Genomic DNA, 18,385 nt, shown 5'->3' with positions numbered 1-18,385 from the left:
AGGTGTTGGACCCAGGAGCTAGTTACGGAAGGTTGTGAGCTGCCTGATACGGATGCTGGCAATGGAATTCAAGTGGTCTGAAAAACCAGCAAGTGCTCTTAACCACTGAGCCATTTCTCCAGACCTAGAAAAGGAGTGTTTGTTTGTTTGTTTGTGGCCTTAAACTCAGAGACCCACCTGCCTCTGCCTCTGCCTCCTGAATGCTGGGATTAAAGGCAAGCGCCATCAAGCCCCAACACAGGAAAGGAATTTTTACAACCAATACCTTACCATTTGTGTTGCTCTTGAAACATACCAACTCTTAACTTAAATGGCCACAGGTATAAGAAGACATGTTATTGTTTTTGTTTCGGGATAATCAAGTTTGAGATTTCTTTCTTTAAACAAAAAGAAAAGTTAGTTGTGTAAAAGGGCACGGAAACTAAACCAAGGACATCTAATTCCACAGCCCCACTCTGGTGATTCTGACTGTGTGTGTTGGAATCTCCACTCTCCAGGCAGCTCTGTCCTCACTGGTAAAAGCAGAACACTTGTTGCTAGCACTGTCTGGTTTGTGAACACCGAAGTACCCATGGGAAGGCCATATGAGAGAGGCTGGAAGGGTGGCTGCTCCCTCCTGCCTTCACTCAGGAGCTGCAGTCTGATGAACTAATGGGCTTGCATTGTGTGTGGAGCAGCAGGGTGCTGTCACCTCCCTTTGCTTTGTTCAGGTTTGTGCTGCTGGAAACTGACGGAGCCCCAGAAGTACTAGCTGCTCTTCAGGTTTTCACATCGTGCTTGGTAGAAGCTCTGAAAAAAGAAAACAAGCAGGTACCTCACCCGGGGGATGCTGCTTAGTCACTTCAGAGTGAAGCCGGCTACTGCTGCTACAGGCATTTGGTAACGAGCTGAAAGGATCTTTATTTTTCTGGTGTTGGAGACCACCCACAGCCTCACACGTGTTAGGCGCATGCTCTGACACTGGCTACGCTCCCAGCCTTGTTTTCAGAAATGTTAGTGGAGTCTTGTTCACAAAGAAAGCTTCCAAAAGACCACTCCTGTGGAGATGAAACATTTTCACTAAAAATAACTTAGGAGTTTGTCTTTCTTCCCCATGCCCTGTTCCTAGAACCATCTGCCCACTGCTGTGCCTGAGTGTGGCTTCACATTGGCCAGCTCTCTAGGGGGAGAATTCCCCCTGGCCCTCTGTGTTTGTCCTTCTGTTTGCATTTGGCCTTGTGGCCAATAAGAGACATGGAGTCTACCCAGGATGTACTATAGGAATGGCACACTGGGCGCTCTCAGTGATCACTGTCTTTATTCCCAGCAGAGCTTCAGGAGACAGGGGGATGGGAAAAGGAAGGCATTTGAAGAATGAGTGGAGGTTAGATGCCTCCAGTAGACCAGAGGACTCTAGGTTCCCATCAGCAGAGGTTGGACAGCAACTGCAAGGGCAAAATACACAGGAGCTTCTCCTATCTACAGCTTTGGCTGCTGTAACCAATGGCCACAGGGCTAATGCTTATGTGATGCTTGCCTCCTCAGAGTAGTACTGTTCTAGACACCTTTCTTGTGGGTTGTGGCCTCATTCCCTGTGATGCTGTCTGCCATTTGACTAAGGGCAGAGCTCAGGTGCTCAACCTACTAAAATCCTACTCAGCCCAAGGCTGTAGAGGTCTCTCGGGTTTTAGCAGGGGTTTCTGCTTTCTAGGGCAACTATAAACCTGCATGGTTTATTCTTACCATCCCTCTTTCCCTGGAGAAGTTAAATAGATGGAGCATACGCAGCCTGGCATCTGGGAGGAAACCTCGGCCAATGCACTGGCTGGTACTCACTGTTGTGAGCACAGCTGTAAGCGTATGCTGTCCTCTCTCACATACTCTTGGTTCCCCAGGGAGCAAACGGCCTTCAACTAACATCATCCTTGGATTCCCAGGATGCCCAAGTTGGGACTGAGGACAGGAGGAAGCTTTTTCCTCAGCTTGACTTGAGTGTTGTTCCGGGTTTGCCCTAAGTCTCTGCTGGTCTTGGTACTGGAGTAACGGTGCCTTTAGTTTAGGATAGTGTCTGCTGACCACATGTGTCTAGGGGTGAGAGTGACACACACTGGGCCCTGGCTTGAGGCAAGATAAGGATTCAGCTGCCTTTAACTCTACACAGGGGAGCAGCCGTCTCCTGACTTTGCAAAGCCTTCACATCCACATGTAATAATTTATTTTGTCATCCTGATGCTGCCCCTGACAACCTACCTACTGAACTGTGTATGACTGGCTCACTCCCCCTGACTCAGGTGCACACTTTATGCCCGGTCATGATGCTGTCCTGCTTAGTCCATGCTGACCCTCTCTCCTTTGCTTCACTTATTGATAATAACATACATGGCAGTGAAGCCACCTTCAGACGATACTTGAGCCACTGGTGGTGCTGACTCTTGTGTGCCCCTCTTCTGCCTGCCTCAGTAAACACACGCTGAGGTTGCATTCCTGACTCCTGTTTCTCCAAAATACATTGATTAGCCACACGGGACAGCAAAAGGGTTCTGGCTGGGGTCGTGTCTGCCCTTTATGAGACACACAGAAGCACATAGGATCCCTGGGCCTAGTTTCCCTGCTCGGTTAGGCTGTGGTGAGAGGTGGCTTTGTGGCAGTCTGCTACATAAATGGAGCACAATATAACCATTTTCTGGTTCCTGGCATTTGGGCTATTTGTATATTTGCTGTCTGTTATAAACATGTTATGGTGAATATTTGTGGGATAGCAAGAGTCACCTTGTATCTGTTTATAAGGTACAGAATTCAGTCTCACCAGTCCAACCATGTTGATTGCCAAGTATGGTGCTCTCTTAACCCACTCACGTCCCATAGTCAGGGATTATCGGGCATGCTTCTGTCTTCTCACCACACTTCCACGTGGGCAGCATGAGATAGCACTGCCAATGTGCCCTGCTCAGCAGCAGTCAAGGGCTTGAGCTCATTTTCTCAGTTTGTGCAGTTCTAGACACAGTACAGGCAGCCACAGGCCAGGATGGGGTTCAGCAGCTGAACAGACCAACAGTGGATTGTGCTGAGTCCCCTGTAGATGGAGTTTTCACATGGGACAGAGTATTTTTAAAAGAGTCTGACAAAGCTGACAAGAACAAGAGGGGCTTTAGCATAGGAACTCTGCCCACTTCTCACTAAGGCCTTGGGGACAGTAGGGCAAGGGACCACCACTCAAGGTGGTTCCAGGACTTCTGAGGTAGGTAACATAGTCCAGTGAAGGAAAGAAGCAGATGGGACAACCAAAAACCATGTTAAAAGATAGATCATTCCCAACATATTAGAGGGATATTCGTCATGACAATGAGATGATGGAGTACGGAGGCATGTCTGTCTGACTGGATCTGAAACAAGATCAAGTGTGTTGCTTCCAGACACCCCGTTCCAAAGGCAGGGCTGGAGGTGAAAGGAGGGAGAGCTGCTGCACAGAAAGGACACACAGCTGCTCCTCAGGGACAGAGAAGGCAGCGACTCGAGGACAGGCTTAGACAGTGGCATTCACAGGGACAGAACTTTAGTTCATGCATTCTGAAGCCATGCCATGTCAGTCACAACAGGCCTGGGTCAGAATGCATGAAGCAAACCTGATGGAAGAAGTGGACAAGTCTAGTCCCACATCAAATACCTGGAAGCTAGTTAGCTGAGAGCACCCCAAGCAGCCCCAGATACAACACTAAGAAGGCATGAGCAAGAGCCTTCACATCTGCTCCCTGGTTCCTTACAGGCAAGTAGTGATCCCTCTATAGGGCTTGGAATCAAGCCCCCATTTTATGAAAGACCCTGGCCCCTGAAGCAGGCTTTCTCAAATGCAAATGCATAGGCTGACTCTCAGACTTAGCTGGACATAAAAAGGACCTGCAAAAGTCAGAAAGCAACCAGAGGACTCACATTAAGAGTAATTAAGTCAGTGAGAGATTGGCAGGACACTTGGAACAGAGTCCAGATACAGACCCATGTACAAGAACTTTGAGCAGCATAGTAAGGGAGTGTGTAAAACAACTTACTGGGGTAGGTGGGGCGAGGGGTGGTTATGGACTGCTTCAGAAAGCACACAAGTGCTTTGAGATGGACTGTAGGCTTCAATAGAAAGGTCAAAGCTATAAAGCCCTTAGGAGAAGATGTATCCTTATATCCTTTTTCTTTTTTCCTTTTGGTTTTTGAGACAGGATTTCTCTATGTAGCCTTGACTATCCTGGAAGTCACTCTGTAGAGCAGGCAGGCCTCAAACTCACAGAGATCCATGTGCCTCAGCCACCTGAGTACTGGGATCGATGGTGTATGCCGCCACCACTTGGCTTTTCTTTTTTTTTAAGCATTGGATAATCAAAGCTTTTCTAGAAACAATGCAATAAACAAACAATAAAAAAATATTGACCATATTTTAAAAAATGGATAAATTGAACTTCCTTAAAATGTAGTGTCTGTTTGGTGATAAATGCCTTTGAAGATGAACAGGTTGTCCAGTGGCTTGGAGGGAAAGCAGTATTCATATGAAGCTAGAAGACTATGTCTCATAGCTTCATAGACAACATCAGCCGGTGCTTAATGGACACACACTTTGGAAAGTTATTCTAACTAGCGCTGAGCACATGAACGGAGCTCAGCATCACCTGCCACACAGAGAGATTAGAAGCAAGCATGTGTGAAATAATGTTTCATACCAACCAGATCAACTAAAGTCAGTGAGTTCCAGAATACCCAGTATTAGCAGGTAATTCTCACCCTGTGGTGGTGAGAATGGAACTCTGGTGGCCCTGAAAAGTTATCTCAGTCACCTTTTCCATTTTACTTACTCTAGAAAATAGTAAGCCCTGTCTACAAAGGCAGACATGAATGTCAGTAGCAGCTTTAATTCTAGTAACGTACAACAGGCAGCACTCATATATAGTGGTATATAAGCAAACCCTAGTGTGTCCTGCATTCTGAGCAGGAGTCCTGAGACCACAAAGACCAGGGACAGAACTGTGCACATCCTGTGTATCTCTAAGAACTTTGGGAATAAGTGATATAATTATTGATCTCTCCTGTTGAAATAAAAATATTGATTGCCAGGCTAGGGTTCAGAGGTTGACTCTGAGTGACAGGGAAGTCCCCTGGGGTGATAGCAGTGTTCTCCGTCATGATGCAGTACTGGTCAGGTGGATTCATGTACTCACTCGAGATTATCAAGCTGTGTACATATGGCATTTGTACCTCAGATGCTGTGGACCTTACCTGGTCTTGTTTTTATTTTATTTAAAAACAACAACAACAACAAACCCTCTGTGCCATGGGGGAATGCTGGTAAGTCAGTCCAGCCTCATGTTCTCACCGTAAGAGCTGCTTGCTAGAGGCTTTCATTGTCATGAACGACACACTGAGATCCTGAGTCCAAGGGTCTAAGCCCTCTCTGAAGTAGAAGATAATGTTTGTGGCTGGGCTTCTGTGAGGAGAAACCTCAGTTAAAATGGCAGGAAGATCATATCATTTCCCTCAGTTCAGAAAATGGCTCTTAAAGATGTTTTTGAGTTTTGTTTGTTTTGTTTTGTTTTTGTTTTTTGTTTTGGCTATTTATGAGATAACTGGAAGCATGCTTATAAACATGTTTGAGGATGTATTGGTACAGTGGGTCACAGGCTGAGGCAGGCAGCATCCTCACTTCCTCTCAGCCCCAGCATTCATGCCATTTCCTCTTTAACTCTTGCAGCTGACGTTTGCCCTCAGGACCTACTTTCCTTACGGTGCTCCATGTCTTGCTGCAGCGCTGTCCCAGCACCCTGAAGGTGAGCGGAGGTACCTCTGCCTCTGTTGTAGTGACTGGTAGAGAGGAGCAGCATGCTAACCTTCTCTTCCTCCTGGACACACAATGCGCTTGTCCACTCAAGCTCTCGGGAGTCCAGTCTGTGTGTAGGTTTACATGAGAACATGTTTCGCTTCCTAGGAATGAGGAAAACGAAGGCCGCCTCTGATAACAGCTTTGCCAAGGCTGCCAGGGACAGGCTAAGCCAGAACACAACAGTGCCCTTGTTTGTTTTTCCTCCTTTGCTCCATGCAGCCTTGGACAGAAGACAGGATTACGTGAAGGATGAGGCCTTGCAATTTAGGGAAGATTTTTTTTTTTCCCCTCAAAGGAAAAGATTTTGAAAGATTTGGTAAACTATTGTTAGAGCCTAGTCTTTTTTGCTTCATCTGCCAGTCTACTTCCCAAGGCCATGTCTGTAATCACTGGTGTTGATCTCTGACTGTCTGTGAGCTCCTGTGGAGGGAATGACTCAGCTCTGCAGCATAAAGGAGCCTTTTCCCTCTGGTGAGACAGTCTGTAGACATGGCCTGTGACAGGAAGAGGGGGATAGAGGAGGGCTCATGTTTCTGTGCTGTGGCCACTGTGGCTTCTTTCCCTATACTTGAGAAAGATCTGTTTTAGGTAAGTAGACTATCCAGAATTCCAAAGTATTTTACAAAGTCCTTTCCTTTCCTTTGCCTATAAGATGTAGGTTTTTGTCAATATGTCTTACACCACAAAGCCCTCTCAGAGAGAGCTGGGGTCCAGGGAGCACAGTGGCCTTCGTGGGATCTCTGCATGATGGTTTTTAACCCTTCTCCTCTACTGTGCCTAGGAGTAGTCATGTCCTCTTTTTATTTCTTCTTTTCATTCAGTGGGGACACAGTAGGAAAACTTTATTGGTATAACAGGAAAGTAAAGACTTCAACTGTCTTGGGCCCATTATATATAAGTCTGAGGCCAGGCTTGTTGGGAAGCAGTCTGGGGACCTCAAAACACACTGGAGACTAGGTTCCGGAAACCCAGGTCAGTCTTGGCCAACATTGTGAATTTAGGCTGCCTGCCTTCCCATCCCCCAAAGTCAACACTCGCTTTTAAGCAAAAACAAAGAAGCACTGTGTTGATCTGGAGAACAGTTTGCATACCTGCTGCTTTGGGGGAAAGTTGGATATTTTAGTGCTCATCAGAACTGTACTTCATGTCCACGATGAGGTCTTGGAAGCATTAAAAAATTACTGCTAAGCTGTGACCTTAAGGGGCTTCAGGAAACGAAAATTCAGAGGAAATGCTATTTGCCTTCAGAAGTTAAGTCAGTCTGAGGGAGGGGCTGCTGTGTGCCCCAGGTCTACATTGTGGAGGAACAGTGGTGACCTCTCCACCTCAGGTGTTGTCATGTGATCGATTATAACTACAGATACATGCAGGTCAGATGTTTAAAAGCAGGTGTGAAATCAGACACACCTTATCAACAACTTTTGCTTGCATGGTTCTATGTGCTTTCCCCCTGGCCTGTACTGTAAACCTGAAACACCAGTCTGATCACAGCGCAGAAAAGTAGTTGAGTGTGGTCCCTCTGTATTTTGATGTCACAAACTTGAGATGGAGCCAAAATGTGGTAAAAAGAAAAACACAGGACATCTTGTAGCAAGGCGGTCCAAGTCCTGGGGTAACGGTGGAAGGAGTCTTTCATTGACCTGCATACACCCCCGTTAAAGCTATTTGGAACCAGGCATGGTGGTGCAGGGCTGTGGTGCAGGGTGGCAGTCCTGGTTACTGGAAGACAGACAAATAGAAAGTTCAAGGTCAGTCTAGGCTACATAGTGAGTTAAGGGCAGCTTGGACTATAATAGTAAGACACTGTCTGAAACAAACAAGACAACAAAAGAAACTTTGAAGTTTGACTCAGAGACAGATCCTGGCAGAGAGAACTATGACATGGGTTCTGTGAATGGCGGGGGTGGGGGCATTTCTTTCAGCACAATGCTTCCAGTCTAAGCTTTAAGAGTCTCCCCATGGGTTTGGCTTTCCTTCAGTTCCCTTTCTGACTTCTCTCCACCCACAGCAATCCCACAGGGACACCGGCTCCAGCCTCTGCTGCACATTTCCCAACTCCTCAGAGAAGCAGTTGAAGACTGTACTCGTGGGTAAGCAAAGCCTGACCACCCCTGGCCTTCCACAGGTGGCCTCCCGACCTTCCTTCGAGCAGGTTGGCAGCTGAAGGCATTGCTGGTCCCTCCCACACCAACAAGTACATATCCTCCTCACTGGGCTAGGTGAGAAATGGAGGAGGTGCAGTGCAGCAGTGTTGCTATGGGTCCAGTGAGGAGCCAGCACTGCAAGTGTGTCTGCACAGAGTCAGTTCTAATAAGGGCTACACTTAAGAGTTTGACACTTGTAAAGGAGAGAGACCTCCAGAATGGAGCTTTTCTAGGAAGAGACTGAGCTGCTCAGCTCCTGGTCAGTGGGAGGGATGTTTCATTGTTTTCCCTTTCGATTTCTCTCCAGAGGCTAAAGAGATGGCTCAGTGATTCAGAGCACTTTGCTGTTCTTAGAGGGGACTCACGGTCGGTTCCTTGCACTTACATTAGGTGGCACACAACCCCCTGTAACTGCAGTTCCAGAGGTTCTGATACCCTTTTCTGGCCTTTGTGGCCACTTACATGCCCAAGAACATACAAATAGGCACACAGATAAATTAAAAATGAGTAAAAAACGGTGTCTCCAAAGCTATCTGGCCTGTCCTAGAGTAAATGGCGCTGCAGCATGGCGTAGGCCTCTAGGTAGTGCCCTGCAAAAGCATTCCTGTGCAGGCCACGTGCTGCCATCGTCACCTCTCTAGCCTCCCAGCTTGCCCACGTTGAGAGGATAAAGGGCAGCTCGTTCTTTGTTGGCCCAAGACCCTCTTGTCCATCTTTCCTTTGAGATTCTCTCGTCTACTAATACTGCCCACAGCATATGTGATTGAGTGCTTGAGCCATCAAACATTCCTCCCAGTTGAATTCTTAAAACAGCTCAGACAAAAAGCTAGTGTTCAAGTGGGGTGGATGAATGTCAGGGTCTGTGTTGTCCGTGGGCCTTGGGGTCTACCTGCAGGAAAGGGTTTGAAGCAGATTAAGACGTTTTTCTGGAAGGGGAGAGGTAAAGGCCAGATAGATCTGTGCTGTGACCTGGGGCTGGCTGCTCAGTATACTTGCTGATGAGGTCTGTGACCCTTCAGCTCTGTTCCGTGGTGGGTTGCCCTCCCTCTGACAGAGATTAAGGCTGAGGTTGCACCTGTCTTCCCTTTTCCTTCGTCGTCCTTCAAACTTGATTTAAAACATGTAAATCAAGTGTTCTAGGGGTACAGAAGGCAAGAACCATGCTTAGAACTTGGGGGTCCCCATAGTTGATCTGAGGATCTTTTAGTTCAGTGGGAAAGAACAATTTAAACTGCTAGTTTGTAAACATTAAAGTTGTTTTGAACAAAAGGAAGAAGGGTCCACGTGTGTGCGCCTTGTTCTGTTCCAGGTCTCCGCGAAATCCCTTTGAGAGCTGGTTTTTGTTTGTTCACTTTGGAGGATGGGTTGACCTGGCTGTGGCAGAGTTACTGCTGAGGGAGGAAGCTGAGCCTCCTGCTGGCCTGCTGTGGCTCTTGGTGTTCTATTACAGCCCACAGGATGGGAGTCAGCAGAGAGAGCAGAGCATGGTAAGTGTAGGTCCTACTGTGCTCTGGGGTTGGGCCTCAGGGAGCGGAGAACAGAAAGGGAGACTTGGCTTAGTTTACTTTTACACACACCCATCCCATCCCCAGCCAGGCCCCCAGGCCAGAGCACTTGTCAGATGTTTTGGTGATGTGTGCACATCCACCTGGGCTGAGCTTACAGCCTGTGACCTTCTTCTGCCTCCACAGGGACCCAGGACAAGAGGCTGCCCCAGCAGTCAGGCTGATCTTGCTCTGGGCCTTCTGTCTTCAGAGTTATTTGATCTGTTCTCCCCAGTGGCCTCAGTTGCCCTAATTTATCCTCCTGCCTCACCCCAGGGCTCTATACTTTAGGAGATGCCATGCAGGGCAATAGCTGCTCTGAGAAGGACTGTCCCAAGACAGAGACTGGATCCTGGGCCAGTCAGTGCCTTCTCTTGCCCACCAGCAGCCTAACTAGTCTACTTCCATCTCACTGCTTTCCTGCATCAGTCAGACTCGTACTGAGGTGATCTTAATCACTTGGGTCATCCAAACAGGGTATCGATGTACAGGACTGTAACTGTGTACAGCAAAGATGCTGTTAGTTATGTAGAATGTTATTATTTCAGGAAGCCATGCTTTCATTAAAGCTTTGCCACCTCCCTGCAGACATTTATGCTGGCTTTAAAAAATGTTGGTCTCAGTCTGGAGTGACAGCTTAGTGGTTAAGAACATTGACTGTTTTTTCCAAAGGACTCAGGTTCAATTCCCAGCACCCACACAACAGCTCAAAACTGTCTCTAACTCCAGTTCCAGAGGGTCCAACAACCTCACACAGATACACATGACGGCAAAACACCAATGCACACGGTGGGGAAAACCACAAGCCTTCAGTCTCTGTGCTCTTTGTTGACTTTAGTAATAAAAGGAATGGGTCTCAATGCGAATAGAACAATGCTCCTGTCTGTTCCAAAATCAGAGGCTAGTGCAGTCTTGTATTTCATTGGTGTAAAGCAGCAGTCCTCAGCCTGTGTGTCATGACCCCTTTGGGGGTGTCAAAAGATGCTTTCATGGTGATCACCTCAGACCATCAGAAAAAAACAGGTATTTACATTATGATTCATCACAGTAACAAAATGATAGGTCTGAAGGAGCTATGAAAATCATTTTGTAGTTAGGGGTCACTACACCATGTGGAACTGGGTTAAAGGTCACATTCGGAAGCTGAGGCCGAGAACCATTGGCTTGAAGGCTTGCCTAGTAGGGTGAATATGAACCTTGGCATAAAAAGTTGAAATTTGCAGATGGTTTTGGGTTAGAACAAAGTGTTTTAAAGAAGTTATCATCTACATATGTATTTGAAGATTGGTGCTTAATTCAAAAGAAAACTTTCTTTGCTTCAAAATATCACATTTGGACTGGTAAGACGGCTCAGCAGGTAATCTCATTTGCTACGAAGTCTGAAGACCAGAGTTTGACCCGTAACACACATAGCAGAAGGCCGAAATATATCCTCTGACTTCCCCATACTCGTGTCACACACGCACCCACACACATAATAAATAAATAAAATAAAAATTAAAAATATTTATCACATTAAACTGACAAAGGACGATCCTAGCTCACTCATCTTTTTTTTCCTTTTTTTTTTCTTTCTTTTTTCTTTTTTGTTTGGTGGGTTTTCGAGACAGGGTTTCTCTGTGTAGCCCTGGCTGTCCTAGAACTCACTCTGTAGACCAGGCTGGCCTTGAACTCAGAAATCTGACTGCCTCCCAAGTGCTGGGATTAAAGGTGGCATGCTGCCCAGCCTAGCTCACTCATCTTATTGTTCGTAGGATGATCCAGGTGTATGACGCACTTGTCATCTCTGAAGCCCTTTCATTTTCGGTTTGTGTTAGATTCCGTGTGAACTAAATTGGTAGATATGGGTTGTTAATTTATATGCGTCACAGATACTAACAGAGACTGACTCTTGAAATGCAGAGAGTATCTTGTAAGATTTAATGTAGAGGGGCTAGCAAGATGGCTCAGTGAGTAACCGCACCAACCACAAGCCTGACAGCCTGAGTTTGATCATGAGCACATCATGAAGCACATCATTGAGCACATCATGGAAGGCAAGAACTAACTCCTAAAGTTGTCTCTGGCCTCCATAGATGCATTGTACACCCGACTGCCCAAGTGTGTGCATGTGTGTACACAAACTAATTTCTTTCTTTTTAAAATGGACTTAATTTCTAGACAGTTCTTCACTGGTGCGTTTTCCTGCTAGCTAGCCTGGATTCCGGAGTATTTCTCGTTCTTTACAAATACACCTTGGTCTTATACGGGGTGATTAGACATATGAATAAAAGCAGGGTTCTCCATTCAGAGGAGTTCGCTGTTTTCTGTCTTTACTCCTTAGCTGGTCACTCAGAGGCAGCCACTGCCTAGTCCTAGAAGCCAGAGTTTCCCATTACTGATGCCTTGGTGTCTGAGCAGAGGCGCTGGTGTGTGCCACACTCCAGGAAGGTGTCTTCCTAAGTATTAATGCAGGCATTTTGTGTAGCTGGGTTTGGGAGCTTTAACTCCTTTATAGTCAGCAGGAAACTGAATCCAGGCTGAACTGTGTCACAGTACACAGGCATAGTTGGATTATGGAGTTTGCTGGTGTTTGTGCCTTTAACTTACAGCAGTTAAGTCATGGTTAGTCACTTGGCTGCAAGTGCTATGCGACAGTTTCCTCTGCTGGTTATACTTGTGGTACAAAAGCATATTTGTCCTTCTTGGGTAACACCTGCAACTGTGTTCTTCTGCTTTGGCTAACTGAATCAGATCATGACTTTTTCTATAGTCGTATCTAATGTACTTTTGGGCTTAGTCGGGGACTCAAACCCTTCAGACACTGTCCTGTCACTTGTAAGAATCTTCCTGGAGAGGCAGAGGTTCACACAAAGCTGCTTGCAGATTGATGGACATCAAAGCAGAGTCCATAGCTACAGGAGCTGACATAGCCTGAGCTCTGTGTGCTGTGAGTGGTGCTGTATCCCAGCCATGTACTAGCACACTATCAGGAAGAGCCCCTTTGCCAGGTGTGCTAGGCATGTCAGCTGTGCATGGCACACTGTGGAAGAGTGAGAGAGGAGCAGTAACAGCCACTCCCAATGGGTGGAGCATAGGTTGCTTGGGTCTGTCAGATGATGCTGAGTGGTAGACTGTTTTCCCATTCTTTATTCCTCGTGTTTCCCATAGGAAGCAAAAGTAAATCTTTATAATATAGAATGGAAATACGTTATGAAGAAAAAAGGCTTATCTTTCACTTCAGAGACACACATCTCCCCTATAGAAGCTTCTAGACTCAGAAGGCATATGAGAGGGAAGTCAATGTGGACAAACAGGATTGAGTTTGGGGTATGCAGATCAGAAAGAGGGGAAAGGTGAGACTTCTCCAGATGCTATCAACTGAGATGGTGGCCACCCTAGGAACTGATCCTCTCAGTGGGAAAGTCCTGTGGTACCTTTCTCATGGTTACCCTTGTGGTCCAGAGATCTCACACAAAACTCCTGTGGGCTGCTGTCTGAGACAGGTGGCACTGATTGGACCTGAACTTGCAGGTTAGACGCAGCTCTCAGAGACCCACAAAGTCAGTTGTGGGAATTCTCTGAACAGGACAGAACATGGATGTGATGTTCTACACTGTATCTGCCTCAGAAGCTCTGGGCTTCTGTGAAACACAGCAATGGGCCACTCTTGAAACAAGCAGGAGTCTCAGCATGAAATAAATATTTTTTATGCAAAAACAACCCACGGACTTAGAACAACTACTGTTATTATGTGGATTCCACAGCCTTGTGCCCTCTGCTTAAGCTGTGACTTGTAGGAACAACTGTCCCAGTGTTTACAACAAAACAAACGAGCTTGTGTGTGCCCGGCCTGTGCTTCCCTCACATAGCCCAGGCAGGGGCAGCCCTGCATTCTTATCAGCACCGCCCAGTGGGGCCTGGGACTCTAATTGATTATGGCTTATGGTCAGGGGTCTTCAAGGGGCCGTTTGCATTTTTCCCACAGTAAGAAAATTCTGACTACCTTCTGCTGAGGACTTGCCTTCATTTCCTTCCATACAAAAAAAGGTCAGGTGCTGGCATGATGCCCTGGCTCCTTGGTGGGCAAGATGAAAGAACGGCAGGAAATTTCCATTACGTTCATTTAGGTTTATATGGAGCTGTGTGTGAACTAGTGTGTTGGGTACCCGGCTGTTTCTCTCTCTGGAGCGTGAAAGCATCAAGTCAGTCCTAGAGTCTCTTATGTCCTGAGTCTCTCTAATGTCTCAAGCCGCTGTACTTGTATTCCCCAGGTGGAGCTGAAGGTATTAATCAACCGTCTCCTGATGCTGCTCAGAAGCGGCCCCCTCTCAGCTACTGATCTGCAGGAAGCAGCTGAGAGTCCCAGTGGAGACCCCAGACCACCTGTATGTGGACAGCTGGTCAGACGCCTTCTTCTTAGTCTCTTGCTCTGGACCCCAGAAGGCCATGCAATTGTCTGGGAAGCTGTCACCCATGTAAGTTGCTCTCTTTTTCCAACCTGTACTTCAGTTCACTCTCTTCGTGGAGGTAGATTATCTCCTTAAGGGTCCGACTTTTGAGATCACAGGCCCAGGATGCTGCCCCAGGATATGGAGATCCACAAGGCCACAGCACAGACCCAGAGCCCACCTGTGCTGTACAGAGGTATGTGGAGGAGAAGGCATGCTTGCAGAAAGGATGTCACCTTGTAGGCACACTTGCAGGCGCTGCTGGCACCACCCACACTGAGAGCTGGGTGCCCCGCATCCCATGTTATGGTCACTCTCTGCCATGTCCTGGGGCGAGAAGTCCAGCTTCAGGGACAACATGCTCCTAGTAGCCATCGTGCTACTGTAACAGGTCAGAGCTTACTTCAGAGAAAGCATTGTTTAGTATATCAGTTTTCTTGTTGCAGTGACAAAATCTGAGAAAAACAGCTACAAGGGAGGAGTCAAGAAGAGTTAGTGTTTTACTTCACTAAGCTTAGTGGTGCTGGGCCCACCCATGGTCAGGCAGATCCCTGTGGCAACAATGTGTGGCAGTGACTGTCTACCTAGGGTGCACAGAAAACACAGGATCCAAACATCCCTAAGGACTTCCCCGTGACCCACTTCCCTCAGATAGTCCCTGCTTCCTACTGTTTCCAGAGCCTCCCAGATAGTACTACCAGCCAGGCGTCAAACCTAGCTTATGAGTCTTTTGGAAAGACAGTTGTCAAAACCATAACGCTAGTTAGAGACTCTTGTAGAAGCACACACGGCATGATGGCTTTGTAAAGGGGTCAGTCAGAAGTGAGTCACATCCATGACACAGACCTTGCAGTGACGGTTTGAGTATGACACCAAAATCAACAAAAGGAAAAGACAGATAAATTGGACTACACAAAAGTTTAAAACTTGTGCATCAAAGGATATCAAAGTACAGGGTGATTCAAGAATGGGGGAAAGCTGGGGTCAGGACGCATCGGGTAAGAATTATGTGTTTAGGATACATACAGAATTCTTATGACTGACAGCAATGCTGAACCATCTAGTGAAAGATGGGTGAAAGGATAGGTCAGACACTTCTCCAGAAGCTGAGTGAATGCTCAGAGCACCTGAGAAGAGACCCATAGCACGGTAGTTTCCAGATCACACACCTAGATGCTGGCTCCTGCAGAACTAGTAGAGCAACATTGAGAGTCAGGGTGGCATCGTGAGGCCTTTCCACGGGGAATGCTACAGTGATGCAGCCACTGTGAAGGAAGTAGTCTCACTCTACTGTGGGACATAGTGATCCTGTCCCCAGGTCACCCCGAGAACCTGATGGCAGAGGCTAAAACAGGCATGTGTCTTAGGATCTGTGCTGTTGACAGCAGCAAGGAGTGCATGCCTGGATAAGCACGGGTGCTTGTGCACACAACCATGCATTACCCTTTGTCCTTGGAAAGGAAGGCACTTTTGCCACCTGTTACAACATGGGTGAACCGTGAAAGCTTTGTGCTATGTGAAATCAACTCGCTGCAAGGAAATCTGTGAGAGTCATCTGGACTAGCCTGATTCTCAGAAGTAGAACAGAGGCTTCCCAGGGCTGGGAATGGGTGGATGGGCAGTGTCTGGAGATAGGTGCGGTAATGGCTGGACAGTGTTGGTAATGTAGGTGGTATAGGAATCCCAGCACTTGAGATGCAGTAGGAGGATCAGAAGTTCAGGGCCATCCTTGGCCACATGTGAGTTAGAGGCCAGCCTCAGCTCCATGAAATACTCTCTCAAGAGAAACCAAAAAGGTGAACCATAACATTGCCAACCATAGGAGTTATATTTTCAAATTTTAAAAAATTATTAACTTTATAAAAATATGTATCTTGATGAAGTTCTACATACAAAGTAAAAAATAGAATTCATGCAGCCAGCAACTCTACTCAAGAAGGGGCTGGGCTATTCCCAGAGCCCCACCTGGTGTTGGTCTAAATGTGAACTCTAGGAAGGAAGATCAGGAGGCAGATGTGTCCCTGCCAAGAACCCTCTGTGTCAGAGCTCTGACCTCCTGTGCCTGTCCTGCATTAGGGCTGGCCCAGCATAAGAATATATTCAGAAGCCAGGCGTGGTGGCGCACACCTTTAATCCCAGCACTTGGGAGGCAGAGGCAGGCGGATTTCTGAGTTCGAGGCCAGCCTGGTCTACAAAGTGAGTTCCAGGACAGCCAGGGCTATACAGAGAAACCCTGTCTCAACCCCCCCCCCCAAAAAAAAAGAATATATTCAAAAATCTACTGAGCATGGTCCAGTCCTAAAACACATGCCTTCAACAACATGGTAAAGCAGAACATGGCACTGAGGGACAGTCACCAAGACAAATGTTGCCTCATCATACCTTCATCTGCCATGTTGGGTACAGGGGATGTTGGACAAAATATTGCAAAGTATTATGAGTAGATCCTGACTCAGTAATTCCACCTGAAAGTTCCTCAGTTACACCTTAAAGGTTCTGCATACATAGCGTACACAGTCACAGGTGTGTTAATGAGATTGACTGGGGATCAGTTCACAATGTGGACACAACAGAATTATCAGCAGGAAACATCTCAGCCACATGCCTTGGGCTTACCAGCCACCCAAGTTCTCTGCCAGGCCTGCTGCAGCAGCTCTGCCTGTCAGCTTCTTCCTAGGCGGGAGTCAGCGTGAACAGCTAATGTTACATGGACAGTGGCTTTGTGCGGGTTCTTGGATTTCCTGTAGTGTTGATGTGAAAAAGGACCCTGAGAAAAGCAACAGGGGAGGAGATTTATTCTAGCTCACAGTTACAGGGTTCAGTCTATCAATTGCCTAGAGTACAGAGGAAGCCACACACTGCTTCCTCCAAGGAGTGCTCTATCTAGGCCTGTATCAGACTGCCAGGTGCTGTCCTTGTAGATACTGAAAACTGTCATTAACACACAGCCTTCCTTTTGAGGAGGCTTGCCCCAGGCTTCAGGTAGCTGGGCTTTTGGCCCCCCGCCCAGCCAATGGCGAAAGTTATCTATCTACATGCAGCTTAGCCTTTTGCAAAAAGGCACTTCTGAAAGAGCAGTTGTGGGTGTCACCACCCGAGGACCATGGCCTTAGGGCAGATCATGACTGTAAACGCTGAGCTAGCATAGAGCCACTTCCAAGAATGTAGTCTGGCCTCTCTCGGCAGCAAGCTTTGGAGATCTGGATGGGCACTGGAGTGGGCAGCAGCCCACTTCCTTAGGACCTCCTGCCACCCTAGCACTCCCCAGTGTGAGCCTGGGGGATGGGGGATGTTGGCGGCTGGTTCTCTCATGAGCGGTTCTTTCTGGCTTTAGCTTTCTGAGTTGCCATAGTCCTCAGTAACCACCTGCTCTGGCCTTTTCCTCTCTGCCCGCTTGCCGCCCACATGCTTGCTTCCTCACTGGGGCTAGGCTGGGTGCAGAGCACCAGTTTGTGTCTGGAGCCTGCTCCACCCTGCCTGCCCTCCCTGCACTTTTGTGAGTCTCCTCATCCTCTGTTCCACGTCCTTCCTATCAGGTTGACGGCAGTGTGAGATCAGCTCTGAGGGCTCTGCATTTACTGTGGTTCGACTCTTGCACATACTGCAACAGCCCAGGCCTGGGAAAGATTTGAGGTTAGGCTGTGTAGCGACTGCCTACCTGCCCTTGACTGGGCAGCAGTCTGTGCACACAGGGTCTAGACATACATGAAGTCTTTAAGGTACTTAGGAAGGACAGGGTCTGGGTCTAAGGTCACTAGCGCCATGCATCTGGGTCAGATGCCCAGAGCCTGCAGAAGCTGCCAGGCCATCTCAAGCCCCATTACCTTCAGCAGCATGACTACAGTGTGCAATATTGTGATTGCAGCTCTCCCAATCTGTGTTTCACTTTACTGGTAGTCAGAGATTGGAAGGCCAGGAGTGAAGGGTTGCCTGGGCCATGGGCCAGCAAAAGCTCAAAGTCACAGTCATGGCAAATCTAAGGTCACTGGTCACTCTAGAGAGAAGCCTGGTGAGACAAGAGGAAGCTGAGCTGGGACTAAATCTGCAGGCTCTGTGTGCACAACACACAACCAGTGTGTGTCTTCCTCCACAGTTAGTGTCCTGCACATGTGCAGATCATATACACCAGTCTCAATCTCCCCGTCATCTCAACTGAGGTTCTTGGGAAAAAAAGTACTGATGCCAACAAGCAAAACTGTCCCAAGGCTGATGAAAGTTAAATTACTAACCACCCTGCCTGCTGCCCTGGAAGTGGATAGTCCAGGAATGTAAGCTTAAGGCTGCTCGTGTGAAATCTTTGCAGAGAAAGTCAAGTCACAGATGCTGCCTTGCTCCTCACAGCACATAACCCCAAAGCTGTGACACTGTGCTGGGAAGACCTTGCTGCCTCCACAGTGCTTGTATGTGGCTCTGGGGCCTTGTGGGGGAGGCTGG

General features: G+C 47.5%; 2 protein-coding genes across 30 annotated transcripts in view; one reads left to right on the top strand and one right to left on the bottom strand.

Moving 5' to 3' along the window:
• The window catches only part of Fancc (Fanconi anemia, complementation group C), a 195,959-nt gene that overhangs the window by 165,962 nt on the left and 11,612 nt on the right, over nucleotides 1-18,385 (top strand). For 16 of the 29 annotated variants that reach the window (NM_001347514.1, XM_006517087.4, XM_011244485.3 and 13 more), the window contains 6 exons: nucleotides 711-810; nucleotides 5,705-5,780; nucleotides 7,842-7,923; nucleotides 9,287-9,464; nucleotides 13,775-13,978; nucleotides 14,049-14,147. In NM_001347514.1, the coding sequence (NP_001334443.1) occupies nucleotides 711-810; nucleotides 5,705-5,780; nucleotides 7,842-7,923; nucleotides 9,287-9,464; nucleotides 13,775-13,978; nucleotides 14,049-14,147 (739 nt within the window). Of the gene's footprint in view, nucleotides 1-710; nucleotides 880-5,704; nucleotides 5,781-7,841; nucleotides 7,924-9,286; nucleotides 9,465-13,774; nucleotides 13,979-14,048; nucleotides 14,148-18,385 lie in introns of those variants that run through there. The other 13 variants (XM_011244476.3, NM_001042673.2, NM_001282942.1 and 10 more) reach the window with 4 other exon arrangements.
• Aopep (aminopeptidase O) overlaps nucleotides 5,235-18,385 on the bottom strand; it is a 361,204-nt gene continuing 348,053 nt past the window's right edge. The window contains exon 6 of the transcript NR_110521.1: nucleotides 5,235-7,552. The gene's annotated coding sequence lies outside the window, so the exon portion shown is untranslated. The remainder of the gene's footprint in view (nucleotides 7,553-18,385) is intronic.

Source organism: Mus musculus, chromosome 13, assembly GCF_000001635.26.
Source record: "Mus musculus strain C57BL/6J chromosome 13, GRCm38.p6 C57BL/6J".
Lineage (NCBI taxonomy): Eukaryota > Metazoa > Chordata > Mammalia > Rodentia > Muridae > Mus > Mus musculus.
The sequence above is the reverse complement of the archived record's forward strand: the minus strand, read 5'-3'. Positions and strand labels throughout refer to the sequence as shown.